The 15,000-nt window shown below is 44.1% G+C and overlaps 1 protein-coding gene across 1 annotated transcript in view; it reads right to left on the bottom strand.

The window, feature by feature from the left end:
- Window positions 1-15,000, bottom strand: part of LOC133452458 (microtubule cross-linking factor 1) — a 114,329-nt gene that overhangs the window by 11,475 nt on the left and 87,854 nt on the right. Inside the window, 6 exon segments of the mRNA XM_061731781.1 lie at window positions 1,650-2,920; window positions 2,923-3,016; window positions 3,018-3,240; window positions 4,996-5,078; window positions 7,266-7,595; window positions 13,923-14,189. Of these exon segments, the coding sequence (XP_061587765.1) occupies window positions 1,650-2,920; window positions 2,923-3,016; window positions 3,018-3,240; window positions 4,996-5,078; window positions 7,266-7,595; window positions 13,923-14,189 (2,268 nt within the window).

Raw genomic sequence — 15,000 nt, forward strand, 5'->3', positions numbered from 1 at the left:
TTTTTTGCTGCTTTGCCAAAAAATGCTCCCTAATGGTTTTCTACCTTTGTAGAGCTACAATTTTACTATGTTTTACTCCCTAACCCACTTCCTTTCTCCCCCAAGTGGTCCGTGTCGCTTGCCAGGCCGTCATTGTAAATAAGAATGTGTTCTTAATGACCTGCCTGGTTAAATAAAGGCCAATGACTGAATGAATATCAAATAAAACGCTAGAATTGGGTTTTTTTCCTCCATATCGTATAATGTTCACACAAAGTGTAATGCAATTCATGTCATGGGTAGTGTATTTTGAAGGATCAAATACTCAACATCCCATATTATCCATTTTACATTGTGCAAGAAATCATGGACGTGCCAATCAAACTTTGAAAATCCACTGTGCGCATGCGCAGAACCACAAAGTAGCATTTTCTGGCAGGTAGCAAAGATTGGCAGAACACCGGCACTTTTCTTTCCTCGCTTAAAAAGAAAAAGAAACAGGGACTTTTCGATCGGCGTGAGCAGATATACAACGAGCGTGCAACTGTGTGACTGCAACCCTGCTCAGCGGTGAGCTCATTAATTCCCCCTCTGAGACTTTCAGTCTGACATAAGTGACAGTCGAGAGAACAGAAACAAGAGCCAAAAGGTACAAGAAGAAGGAAAATGCAGAAAAACCAGAACCTTTAAAGGGCGTCTACGCGCAGCGGCCGAAGGAGGCTCAGTATTGGCGAGGAGAGTTAAATATTTTAACATTACCATTGCATCAGTCAGTGCTTTCGATCTGAGAAAAAAAAAGCATGAAAAGTTTAGTGCATGTTATCTTTTAGATCTTCACTATGATTAAACACAGATGCAAATACGTTTGTCTTCGATCCATTATGTCATAAATATGACGGCGTGGTTAAAACACGGGCCCCAGATCAAGTGAGTGATGAAGCGACAGAGGTGTCAAAAGTATTCACATTCATTACTCAGGTAGAAGTATAGATACTAGAGCTTAAAAATACTCCTGTAGAAGTTGAAGTATCAACTCAAGTTTTTTACTCAAGTAAAAGTATAAAAGTACTGGTTTCAAAACTGCAAGTAATGTAAGGGGGGGAAAAGCCATTAAGGACAAAAGCCATTGAAAATGAATGCATCTTAGTATAATGCAAATATATTAAAGAACCATATATGTGTACTATTGAGCATTAACGTGTTTCAGAGAGCAGAAGATATGATGACTAGTTGCCTATAAGTATTGTAATGGTGCAAAAAGTCAAACTTCAGAGGCATGTTATCATTTATCCTAACCTTTATTGGAATGTACATCCAAGTTTAGTTGCAGGAATCTGAGGGAACGGATGTAAGAACAAAACTGGACGAGAACATCTGAAACAACCACAACCAAATCCACTCTATCCGGATGGAGCAATTTAACTGGATAGTTTTTTTTTTTAAAGGCCGAAATGAAATAGAGTAACAAGGGTGTTTTTAAAATGTAGAGTAAAAAGTACAGATAATTGTGTGAAAATGTAAGGAGTAAAAGTAAAAAGTCGTCTGAAAAATAATGACTCCAGTGAAGTATAGATAACCAAAATTTCTACTTAAGTAAGGTAACGAAGTATTTGTACTTTGTTACTTGACACCTCTATGAAGCGATGGATCCGGTGCGTCTGCATATTTACCTCCATACATCCAGACTGTCCTCTGTCCGGGTCGGCCGGCCTGCCGGCGTCCCTGCCGTGGCCGGCCGGCCCCCCCGCCTGCAGCCTCCGGTCCTCCCTGAAGTTCTGCTCCTGCAGCTTCTTGCTGACGATGCGGGCCGCGTTCTCGGCCAGCGTGTAGCCCGGCGGGGCCGACAGGTCCTGCCGGATGCTCACCACCTCCGGGTTTCTGTCCCCCTGCGTCTCCACTATGAGCTGCACGGGGCTGGGCGAGCGCCCCCGCGGGGCCCGCTGGGCCTCCTGCACCTGCACGCTCCAGGGGTCGGCGACGGCGGCCAGGGCGGCGAGGGCCACGTGGGCCGGGCTGGGCTCGCCGGTGGGCGGCGGCGTGGGCCGCGAGCGGCTCGGCGACTTGTTGAACTTCTGGATGGAGTCGTAGGCCACGGGCGTGTGGTCGATGATGTTGAAGAGGCTGGACAGGCCGTCGTTGATGGTGGTGTGGACGGGGCTGTCGCGGGTGGTGGTGGAGCGCGCCCACGCCGACTCGCTGTTGCCCTTCTGGGGCGTGGTGGGCGTCGGGGCACGGCTGTTGTTGGGCAGCTCCGGCTTGGTGGTGGCGGACAGCTTGCGCTGCAGCTTCGGGGAGCCGTACTTGGGCGAGCAGCAGGGTCGCTCGAACTTGCTCTGCACCACGGGGGAGTACTGGATCTTCCTCAGGCTGCGTGACGGGGATGAGATGGGGGTGCCGCCGCCTTTGGGCGTGAGGCACCGGTGGGGGCTGCTGGTGAGGTTCCTCAGCAGGTCCGTCTGAAGACCCACGCTGATGGTCTGGGTGGTCTGAGTGCCGCGCGTGGTGAACCCGTTGGTCTGGCAGGCCGTGTCGCGCACCGCGGGCCCCGGCGGAGACCGGATGGCGTTCCTCACAGAGATGGCCACCTCCTTCATGTCGTCGCTCATGTTCCTGGAGAGCTGAAGCTCCAGAGAGGATGCATATCCCACCGCGGGGCAGATAGGAGACTGACTAGGGGAAGTCCTCAACGCCCCCCCCTCCAGGAGCCACCGGGAGCCCCCGAACACCTCGTCCGGCCCGCCGGCCCCCACCGCCCCCTCCCCTCCGCCTCGGCCTTTGGCCGCCTTTGCATACAGGACGTCCGGGTCTGGGGCGGTGGTGAGCTCGGCCGCTCCGTGTCTGGTGGGGCTGTGGAGGATGTGGACGCCGTAGTGCTCCACTCCCACGTCGGCCGGCACGGCCCCGTTGCCCCGGACGGGGGACTTGTGGCAGTGCTCGGGCTGCTCAGGGTGTTGGTGGTCAAGGTGGCGCTGGTGGTGAGGAACCAGGACGCCGACTGGAACCCCTCGGGGCAGGCTCCCCCTTCCCGGATCTCCTGTGGGCGTGTCCGTCCACAGCTCCCGCACCACGTGGGGCCCCGAGGCGGGTGACGGGAAGTCCCAGCCCTTGTTGTTGAACTCCTCGATGTACTTGAGGTCGTCCGGGGAGAGAGGCGGGGTGACGTCGTCCTGGCCGTGATCGCCGTGGAGCGTTTTCTCGGGGAGGAACGGCGAGCTGTCCATCAGCCGCTGGAAGTCGCTCATGGAGCACACCGACTTGGCTCTGGACAGGAAAACCACATTATAACAGTTAAACCACGACGCAGCCAAACACTGCAACAACAAAAACCAACACCAGCAACTAGGAATGGGCGATATTTTACCGTTCACGATATACCGTCAAAAAAATTCTCCACGGTAAGAATTTGTATCTCGCGGTAAAAACGATAAATTCCCGTTGACGACGTTTTTGTGTAAAGTCGAATTTATTGTTCTGCGTTAAATCGACGCAGAACATATGTGAAGGAAGGAAGGAAGGAAGGAAGGAAGGAAGGAAGGAAGGAAGGAAGGAAGGAAGGGAAAGGGGAGAAGGAGGGAAGGGAGAAGGAAGGAAGGAAGGAAGGAAGGAAGGAAAGGGGAGAAGGAGGGAAAGGGAGGAAGGAAGGGAAAGAAGGAAAGGGGAGAAGGAAGGAAGGAAGGAAGGGACGGAAGGAAGGAAGGAAGGAAGGAAGGAAGGAAGGAAGGAAGGGAGGAAGGAAGGAAGGAAGGAGGAAGGAAGGAAAGGGGAGAAGGAGGGAAGGGAGGAAGGAAGGAAAGAAGGAAAGGGGAGAAGGAAGGAAGGAAGGAAGGAAGGAAGGAAGGGAGGAAGGAAGGAAGGAAGGGAGGAAGGAAGGAAAGGGGAGAAGGAGGGAAGGGAGGAAGGAAGGAAAGAAGGAAAGGGGAGAAGGAAGGAAGGAAGGAAGGAAGGAAGGAAGGAAGGAAGGAAGGAAGGAAGGAAGGGGAGGAAGGAAGGAAAGGGGAGAAGGAAGGAAGGAAGGAAGGAAGGAAGGAAGGAAGGAAGGAAGAAGGAAGGGACGGAAGGAAGGAAAGGGGGAAAAGGAGGGAAGGGAGGAAGGAAGGAAGGAAGGAAGGAAGGAAGGCAGGAAGGAAAGGGGAAAAGGAGGGAAGGGAGGAAGGAAGGAAGGAAGGAAGGAAGGAAGGAAAGGAAGGAAGGAAGGAAGGAAGGAAGGAAAGGGGAGAAGGAAGGGAGAAAACAAGGAAAGAAGGAAGGAGAGAGCAGGAGGAAAGAAGGAAAGAAGGGAAAAAAGAAGGAAGGAAGGAAGGAAGGAAGGAAGGAAGGAAGGAAGGAAGGAAGGAAATGAGCCTGAAAGAAAGAAAGAAAGAAAGAAAGAAAGAAAAGAGAGAGAAGAAAGAAAGAAAGAAAGAAAGAAAGAAAGAAAGAAAGAAAGAAAGAAAGAAAGAAAGAAAGAAAGAAAGAAAGAAAGAAAGAAAGAAAGAAAGAAAGAAAGAAAGAAAGAAAGAAGGATAAATTCTTGTTGATGACGTTTTTGTGTAACAAACATGGCGGATCTGAGAGCGAGATAGATTCATAGTTACAAAGGTGGAGTTGAATTGGTATTTTTTTATCGTCATTTTTATCATTATCGGGATAAATGCCAGAAATTATCGTGATACATTTTTTACTCCATACCGCCCATCCCTACCAGCAACTTATTTTTGCTGTTGTGAAACGAATCCGTACTTTTAAAAACTGTCTCATTCATAATCATTTTTCACCAGGGTGATATGAATCTCTCTAATACCATTAGAAACCGGCTCCTACGAACAGTCACCAGGGAGACCGTCGTTGTCACTTAAAGGAACATTTAACAGAACCAGCAGTCGACCTCCTTGGAGACCGATGTGTGTGTGAGAGGCCGCGAGCGCCTGGATGATCAGCAGCCACTCCGATCGGCTCTGGGCGCCACATTTGTTTGGCCGTTGGTGTAAAAACACTGCAGTTTTTAAATGCGGTTCCACTTGAAGCTCGGGGGATTACCTGAGCAGACTCCCCCCCTCCCTCATCTCCTCGTCCTCCTCGTAAACTGGAGATCCTGCCTGCTCTGAGATTTCGTTGAGGGCCTGAAAAACAGCGGATGAAACGGTTAAAACGGTGTAAAAACGGCTTTGAGGCTGTAACGTCAGAAAAAAGATCATTTGTTTTCAATCATAACAGATTCTTTTTTTAAATATATCAAATCTGGACATTCATGCTATCATCAATAATAGGAGGTAATCAATCCTGAGTATGGTGTTGGTGTTTACCACGCCATCAACAAAGATGAAACAGAAGCAAGCAGAAGGGAACATCAGTATTTAGAGGAGTTTAATGATCCTAAATCACTGAATATTCCTGCGCACCAAGCCAAGATATCTAGTGCTTTGACTGATCAACTTTATTTTATTTGCTGGTATACATCCAGAACACATCAACCACTGCTTTTATCTATCTGTAATACCGCCAATTTTTCCTCATAACACTCAAAATGTCTCATTGTCATTAAGCCACGGAGAGATTCCCGGACTGCTTTGCCTCATTTTGTCCCATAAAGGATCGTTATTCTCTCCTTGTGTTTAAAAAGTCTCCACACCTTCTTTTTGGGACGATTCAGTACTGATGGGAGGTCAGTTCAGTCCTGGAGCCTGATGCCAGTCTGGACCTCCTCTGCCCATTTTCTCCGCTAAACACTCAATATTTTATAGATACAAACATCATTATCATACCTGTGGACATCACTGATATCAGAGAGCATCATTTCTTTATTTACTAACTAATAAAGCCCCATCCCCTGCCATTTTTGTATGTGTTACAGGCCTTAAATGCATCATGTGATGTTTACGAACAAATGAAATACAAATATTTGATGTTCAGACTGGCCAGCAATAAAATATATTATATAAATATATTATATTATATATAATATTGTGATAAAGTTCTTTATTTTCTGTAATGCATTTAAAAAAAATTAAAATGTCATACATTGTGGATTCATTACAAATCAACTGAAATATTGCAAGCCTTTTATTATTTTAATATTGCTTATTATGGCTTACAGTTTAAGATTAAGATTCCCAGAATATTCAAATTTTTTGAGTCCTCCTAGGACTCAAAACATAGGATATTTGAGTTTTCTTAAGCTGTAAGCCATGATCAGCAATATTAAAATAATAAAAGGCTTGCAATATTTCAGTTGATTTGTAATGAATCCAGAATGTATGACATTTTTGCATTACAGAAAATAAAGGACTTTATCACAATATTCTAATTTTCTGAGACAGTCCTCTATGTAGGTATCTCTTGTTTCTTTTAAAACATGTTTAAACACATCTTAGTAAAAAACACAGAAGCAGTGTGTGAAACTAAGTACATGCTGCTGTTTCCTTAGGAATAAAGACTGTGGGTAGACAGTTCCTCGAGATCAGACCACGCAAAGCTCAACAAAACTGCAAAGAGAGCAACATCTCAGACTCGACAGACCTCAGTTAACATGTTGAAGAGTAAAGCTCATTACAGGTCGAGCACAAAAACACTCAACAAGCACGACCTACAAAGTTGCATCCATATAAATCTTTACATTTCTGGATGACAACGTCAAAGCAAATATTTTTGTCAGACATCGGGCCAACTGTCAAGCACGGTGGTGGAGGGATGATGCTTTGGGCTTGATTTGCTTTTTATATTCATATATATAAAAATATATATATGAAAGAATATAAAAGGATATGTATGAAGGATATATATATATATAAAAAGTCTTTACTATTATATATGTAAACCTACCATATGTAAATCTTATTGGTCCTCCTTTTCTGTTTTTTTCTGGGTTAGTTTTGCTATTGTTTGTTTGTTTGTATGTAGGTCAGGCATTAATATAAGCACTATGCTTCTGCCTGTGCCTTTTCAGTCACTATTTTTCGATAATGTTTGTGTTCAATGTTTGTAGAGTGAAGTGACTGAATAAAGAATTTCAATCAAATCAATCAATCAATCAATTTGCAGCATCAGAACCAGAATCTGGACACTGAAATTGTTGCATTAACGTTTCCACAAAGATGGAACACTGATAACATTGTGTGTGGTTCGACATGCTGCTCAATCTGAGAGCACACCTGGTTTTTTCACCTCTACTTCTGCTCTTTCGCTTCATTTTTATCAACATGTCATCGTCTGTTGTTCAACTGAGGCTGTATTTTTAAGGATTTACCAAAAGAATAATTAGTTCTTATAAAAAGAGATCTTTTCTTCACATGACAGTGTGCTGGGTTCACCTCGGTCATGCAGGGGAACCTCTTCTCCGTGTCCAGTCGGGAGGGCGGGGGGGCCTCCAGACCACTGAGGGGATCCAGAGACAGCGCGTCCAGGAACAGGTTCTCCGTGGGGCTCCTCAGCCTCATGGGGCCCTGCTCCTCCAGCACGGCCTCGGAGTCGGAGTGGGAGCGCGTGGACGGCACCAGGACAGGGCTGGGGGATCGCGGGCCGCGGGGCGACCTTGGGATGCTGCAGGGACTGTCCTGGGGGGAGAACACGCCTCGGCCGGCCGAGCTGCCGTCTCTGACATCCATGCCCTCGCCTCTCCTGGGGTTCAGCTCTCTCTGCATCTGCACCAACACAAAACAGATGGGTGAAGACACGCAGCAGGTGTAGAGTTTTAAAAACATGGTTTCTCAGTCCTTAGCCATTTTTCACAGTGTGTAAATAATTCATAAATACGCTACCTCATTAATTTAATGCTGATTAATTTTGTATCATATGAATTTATGATTTATGGTTTTTATCCTGCTTTTAGTCTACAGAAGCTCCATCAGGCTATTTCTGGATCTAATATCATTTTACATCATTTTTTATCTCGTGGAGATTTTGATGAAAAATAAAAAGGGCTAAACTAAAAAGATGTTTTTATTAACTTTATTTAAAGATTAAAAACCTTATTTTTTTGTCTCCCCCTTCTGGTATTGAAAGTTACTACAAAAAAACATGTTGACCTTTGTGATGCAACCAAATTCATTTTGTTTCGGTTTTTTCAGGCGTTTATTTCTCAGTTGCTTTGTTGGTTTTTCTACAAAAAACTCCAGCGGTGGCAGTAGCTCACTCAGTCTGTGATCACGTCCCAAACTCTGCTAACCCGAGCCTTAAAGTGTAATTCATGATCCTTAATTAACCACAGTTTGGAGTGTGTGTCTGGTTCTAGATGATGGATGGATGGAAGGAAGGAAGGAAGGAAGGAAGGAAGGAAGGAAGGAAGGAAGGAAGGAAGGAAGGAAGGAAGGAAGGAAGGAAGGAAGGAAGGAAGGAAGGAAGGAAGGAAGGAAGGAAGGAAGGAAGGAAGGAAGGAAGGAAGGAAGGAAGGAAGGAAAGAAAGAAAGAAAGAAAGAAAGAAAGAAAGAAAGAAAGAAAGAAAGAAAGAAAGAAAGAAAGAAAGAAAGAAAGAAAGAAAGAAAGAAAGAAAGAAAGAAAGAAAGAAAGAAAGAAAAAGCTCTCGCCCTACATCTGCCGAAATGTCTGGAATCTAGAAGCCAATTTTTGTTTAGGTTTAGAGGTGTCAAAGTCTGGAATAGTTGCTACCATATTGCAAACAATTGTAGGTCCCTGTCCATTTTCAAAAGTCGCTCAAGAGAGCATTTAATTCAACAATGTAGTCAAGAAAGCTCTTGCTTTTCCCACTGTTAATGTTTCTTTTGTACTTCATATTCCGTGTTGCCATTTGTTCAGCATAATATTCATACTTTCATGATCATGTGATCATAGGTCTACAGTATTTTTTTATTTTCATTCATGTTCTGCATTCAATTTTTATGATGTATTTATTTTTATTCTATGATTTTGTATCCTCATAACTTTATTGTTAAATGTTATTAGGTGGGGGCTCCTCATAAGCCTACTGGCTTGCTCGCTCCTCCCTGCACAGTTTCTTTTAACTGCACTTATTTGTGTGATGTTATTTTTTATTGTATGTGCTAAATAAACTAAACTAAACTAGAGAAGAAAGAAAGAAAGAAAGAAAGAAAGAAAGAAAGAAAGAAAGAAAGAAAGAAAGAAAGAAAGAAAGAAAGAAAGAAAGAAAGAAAGAAAGAAAGAAAGAAAGAAAGAAAGAAAGAAAGAAAGAAAGAAAGAAAGAAAGAAAGAAAGAAAGAAAGAAAGAAAGAAAGAAAGAAAGAAAGAAAGAAAGAAAGAAATCCTTTCAATAATCACAAACTGACCCAAACTGCCCTTGAGACCAACACTAAAATGCCTCCTTCACGTCAGAGCTGTTCTTAATCTTTTCAATCTTTTCACAACCTGCTATTGAAAAACGAGAGTACTGGTCATGAACCTCCCAACCTCAAACATCTAGCGATTCTCAGAAATTGAAAATTTTATTGTGCTGTGTGGAGGACTGAATAAAGAACTATTGTACAAATAGTCCAAATGGATGGTATTTGTCAGGAATTCAAGGTTCTGCTTCACATTCACAGCAGCAGTTAAAAATAAGCATTTACTGTATGCTTAGCAGTCTGTTCCCAGGCATCTGCTCTCAGATCAAGTCCTCCCTCCACAGGGGGCTCTGGTAATCAGCAGGTTAATCAAGTCTATCGTTCCTTTAATTGAACAGATACTGTGTTGATCTTTTCAGTGATCCATCTGCAGCATCAACGGTTAAGCATCTCGCTCCAGACCTCATTGCGCCTCCTCTGAGCCGTCCAGCTGATGACCCGTGCGTCATCGTTTGGTGCAACGTTCCTGAATTATGGATCTCCGCTTCCTGCTTCCAATCTCCTTTCAACAGCGCATCAGCAGATTTTGTATGCCTCCTATTTTCTTCTATCTGAACATGAGTTCAGAGAGCTGTGCTTTTCCTGCTTCCTATGATGATCCCCTCACACCCACAGGATAGCGTTAATCAGGGTTTGGTTTTGCTTTCTTGCCCCCACCTTCTGTCAAAAAGCAGAAGCGATGCCCCAGAATGTTAAAATACTCCAAAGACATTCACTGCTCAGTAATGCACAGCTTTTTTAAATGCATCTATTGTCTTAAACAGCAGAAAAGGTCACGGCCCTGTTGGAGCTTTGCCAAAAACATGACAACAAGCCGAGGGAGACAGACGGACCACCACGGAGCAGAGACACCAAGATAATTAGGGACACGGCTGACGAAACACAGGTGCAATCCATCAGGACAGACGGGAGCAGGAGAAGTCAAACTAGATCTGCAGAAAGCAAGAGATGGACCTTCCAAATAAAACAGGAACTGGACTAAAAAATTAGGAAATTAAAACACAAAACCCTAACACAAAAATTCTAAACCAGGACAAGAGTCTCCTTATTAGTAATTACAGCGGGGAAAATCTTTGGTAAAAGATGGGTAGAGCCACTATGACGTCTTACTGGTTTGTGGATTCATTTTAAAGCCTGGTGTTAATAATGTAGGTGTTTAAGCTGCAAACAACCACCTGCATGTCCCACCCCATCTTCCTCTTCCACAAACACATTAGAAGAACCTGGTGGTGCAACTTGGCAGAAGGACAGGAAGGACACCCTTCTGCATGTTTGGACTGAAACTGTTTGCACCTTAAATAGTGAAACATATTGATTGCTTTGGAGTTTTGCCAGTAGATCATCTTACATTTAACCCAGTGGACCCTCAAAGTCTTCATTTTGTAATTCACCCGTTGGCATTTAGGGTTTTGCAGCTAAAAGTGACCTGAGGACCCCATGGGCAGAGCCGTCTGGGAGATTTGCGAGGCCCTGTGCGAAATGGCCGGGTTTTTTTTTTCGAAAAACCCCAAAACCCAAAATTTTTTGGGTTTTTCGGGTCGGATCGGGTGTCTATATGCACAATTTTAACTCTCCAATTAGCAAAATACTGGATACCTTCCCCTGCCTCATCATCATTTGACTTGCCTCGACGCGGGGCCCCACGGCTGCTTGAGACCCGGTCGGATCGGTGATTTTTGTAACAAATTTATCAAACAAGCCTTTCAGAGAGGCATTAAACTCTTCCATTTTCTTTAGTTTTTTTCTTTTTTCATCCCCTGATGGAAATTTCCTGAATTTGTCTCGTTCTCTCGACATTGTGTGACAGTTTGTTACAACTCCCCCCGTCTGGATCAGAGCAGCTTGTGCCTGCGCTTGGTCTGACGCAGTTGTATTGAACAACAGACACGCGCATCATTGCACATATATTCATTGATATGCACAGACTAGTACACATTTAGGTATGTAATGGAACGTGACTGTTGATATTTATAAGGGAAAAAAGGAAAAAAAAAACGATTTTTTTTTTTTTTTTCAAAAACGGCCCATAGCGCGAGGCCCCGTGCCGTCGCACGGTTCGCACACCCCTTGCGGCGGCTCTGCCCATGGGTGTCCATTAAAAATAGAGATGCACCTGAATGCTCAGATATCTGGATATTCATACATTATGTGGACGTCTGAACTCTAGTTTGGTGGTGGTCAGCAGCACAGGAGCACCACAGGGAACTGTACTCTCACCACTCCACCTCAGACTTCCAGTACTAGTCAGAGTAAATGTCTGTCATCAGTAAAAATATTTGAAGTGTATCAGTGAAACAACACTGATGCCGTTTATAAGAAGGGACAGAGCAGATTTATGTCTTCAGGAAGTTTATGTCCTGCAGCGTTTGCAGCAAGATGTATATTTTCTGTAAGTCTGTTGTGGAGACAGCAATCACATCTGCAGTCATCTGTTGGGGCAGCAGGATCGGAGCCAGTGACATGAAGAAACTAATGAGTTGATAAAGGAGGCTGGCTCTGCTCTGGAGATTCTGGACCTCAATGTACGAAGGAAATACTACATAAAATCATGGACAACCCTCAACTTCCTCTTCACAACATCGTCACTGCTGCTCTCCTGCTTTTATTCACTCTGGGTATGCCCTAGATTTACATAGCTGACTGCGCCCCTAAAGGGAGTGGTTGCAGTCAGTGGACAGGTATAGATTGTTCTTGTTTAGCAACAAGAAGTTTCCTCTTCTCTGCAGATTTCTGCTTTATGCTGATAATGTGGAAACTTCTTGTGCAGCACTTTTTAATCACTTAACACAGCATTGTTTTATCAGTGTGTCAAAGGCGTAAGCAAATTATCATACGTTCTGTTAATAGCGAACATGATAACTTACTACAATAATTCCAACACAGTGTTTCAGCAACAGAGTGTCTTCAGTCAGAGGCTTCTTCTTAAATCATGAAAATGACTGCAGCAAGTAACCTACCTTTGGGGATTAATACATTATTGGATAAAGTGCTTTGTTTTTTTTGTATGGACATCTATTTTAAGTCAAACTGTGCTGGATTTATCTTTCATGTTTCCTTTTATGACACGTTTCTTATTGCTCCCCTTTTACCTAATCACATTAGTTGTAAACATCCTATACAAATACAACTTACTTTCAGGCTGTCTTTACTTCTGTCGACGCCTAGTTTGACTGTCTGTACTGTACATGAGGTTGAGTGAAGCACGTATACGTGGACGAAGGTCGCTTTTGTTATTTTAAATTGAAAACATACTGGTGTAGAAGTAATCCAACTGACATTGGTCAGCTTTTTTTTGTTGATGCTGTTGTTTTGTTATTTATTTCACTCCCTTGCGGAGATGCTTTGTAGAGGAAAAATAACTATAAAGATCAAAACCAGTTTTTTTGTACCAGGCTTGGACCTCGACTGTTTCTGCTTTAAATTGTCACGTGTCACGGTCCTGGACGACCAGCAAGCAAAGGTAAGTTGTTAAAGTCTTTCTCACTCCTCACATTTGGCTTCTAACAGACGCCACACATGTTAACCTGCCAGGGACTCTGGACTCGCTCACTTTTTAAGGCAGCCCCTTGTGGACATTTGAGGAATGGTGTTTTTGAGCCTTGGTCATAATAAAAGATGTGATCCTTCCCAGTATATGATGTTCTTTTATCTTATTTTAGTTCCAACATCTCTGAAAAGTTATTGTTCACATGCTGCAGCTTCCTGGATGTGATGAGGCCGTGCTTTTCTTTTTGCAGCATGAGTCACGGGTCACGATTACACGATAAATCAGAACTTTCAAGGCAAATGCAAACACTGACTGCGTTTACATGCAGTCAATAACCCTTTTAAAACCTGAATATTGGCAATAACCCGAATTTGCACGGCCATGTAAACACCAATAATCCCTTTGAATAACCCGAAATTGCTCATATTCCGGTTTTTAAAAACCTGAATATGACCCCTGGGTTACTCCTTTTAAAACCCGAATATTCGGTCATGTAAACGCCAAACGGAATATCCTCATCAAACAGAACATGAATTTGTTTTCTGCGCATGCTCTGTTCACAAGGAATCCTGGTCTTTTGAGTCCAGGACGTAGTTCTAAACACGGAGAAACGCAAGACCACGCCGCACTTTTGGAGTGAGGAGGAGACTAATCACTTCATAAATGTAATGAAGGATATGAACATTTTGGCATTTGTAGACGGTAGAAAGTCCCGGGATAGCGAGATTTACAAGAAGGTGAGCGAAAAGTTGCGCGAAGCAGCATTTGTTTTGAATTTGGATACAGGAAGAAGAAGCGGAAATGACGCTAATTGCGTCATCACGTTCTCCGTGCGTCGCTGGTTTGATCGGGATATCCCGAATGATTAATTACCATGTAAACAGGGATAACCCTGTTTGCTCACGCATGGAAACGGAATATTCCGAATGTGTCAGTAACCGGAATATTAGCAATAACCCGAATTTTGACTGCATGTAAACATAGTCAATGCTTATATTTAAGGGGGGATTTTTGCAAAGATTTAAAAGTTATTTTGGAGAAAGGCCGAAAGGTATTGAAAGCTTAAAATTCATGATCATGGGCACTTTAATGAGATTTTTGAAAACAAATACTAAATGAGCTGGCAGGGTTAAAACCTTTCAGGATTCTCCTCCAACCACCCCTCGTGCATCTCCTCCATCCCTCACCCGTTCCATCCTGCGCTGGAGCTCCCTCATGCTGCCCTCCCACTCCTGCCGCTCCCGGTCGAAGCGCTCCAGGAGCTCGGCCCTCTCGCAGCCCCACCTCTTCTCGCCGTGCTGCAGCCTCCAGCGGAGGTCCAGTGACGTGTTGTGGCTCTCGGCCAGCAGGCGCTGGTGCTCCTCCCGCTCCTGCTTCAAGGCCCACTCGGGGTCTCTGGCGGGCTCGGCTTCACCGCCCTGCGCCTCGCCTCGCACCTTCCCCTCCTCCTCCATCTGCTCACACAACAAAGACACAACGGGCAAATTATCAACAGACATGGTGCATTCATCCTTTGGGTCACTACCAAAGGTGAGGTTTGGAAAATAGCTCAAGCTGTAAATCGATACTCTCTCTCCACTCAAACAAATACATTAATGTTGGAGAGTTGGAAGTTCAGCTGAGAGAGAAGTGTGGTTAACATATCAAAAGATGACCATTGGTGTGTTGTTTTTGTAGCCTGGGAACAACTGAGCTCCGTATTTTGTATTTCTTTTACACATTTGTTATTTTTTTGTGATAAATGTGACTCATTGAGAGGATTTGGGAGCGCTGGGCGAATGACATCAGTTTAAGGACTGAAATATATCAATTAAAACACCTCAACAGAAAAGAAGAGCGATGAATTCAGTCAGGAAACAATCAAAATCAAAACAAACTACAGGGGCATGGTAGTGCAGCTGGTAGTGCAGCCGTCTCACAGCAAGAAGCCCCAACATGTCTGGTGAAAAGAAGCGGCCTGCTCACTCCTCAGGTTAAGGAGGAGAACTGAGCTCAGTGCGGGCCCTCCCGGGGTTGGTAGAGGGAGCAATGCTCAGGACTGTCTAGGTAGGAGCACTGGGTGATGAAAAAAAGGGAAAAAAATCGTGATAAAAATATTTTTTTTAAATCAAGAGGTCCAGGCTAATGTTCTCACACTGCAGATAATCAGATGATCAAAATGTTCAAATGAACGTACAATCAAACAGCTCACTCTTCTAAAACCGCATTGTTATCTGTGATATTATAGAGCATTTACACATTTACAAAGGGAAAGTGTCTGACAGC

Source organism: Cololabis saira, chromosome 10 (genome assembly GCF_033807715.1).
Source record: "Cololabis saira isolate AMF1-May2022 chromosome 10, fColSai1.1, whole genome shotgun sequence".
NCBI classification, from domain to species: Eukaryota; Metazoa; Chordata; class Actinopteri; order Beloniformes; family Belonidae; genus Cololabis; species Cololabis saira.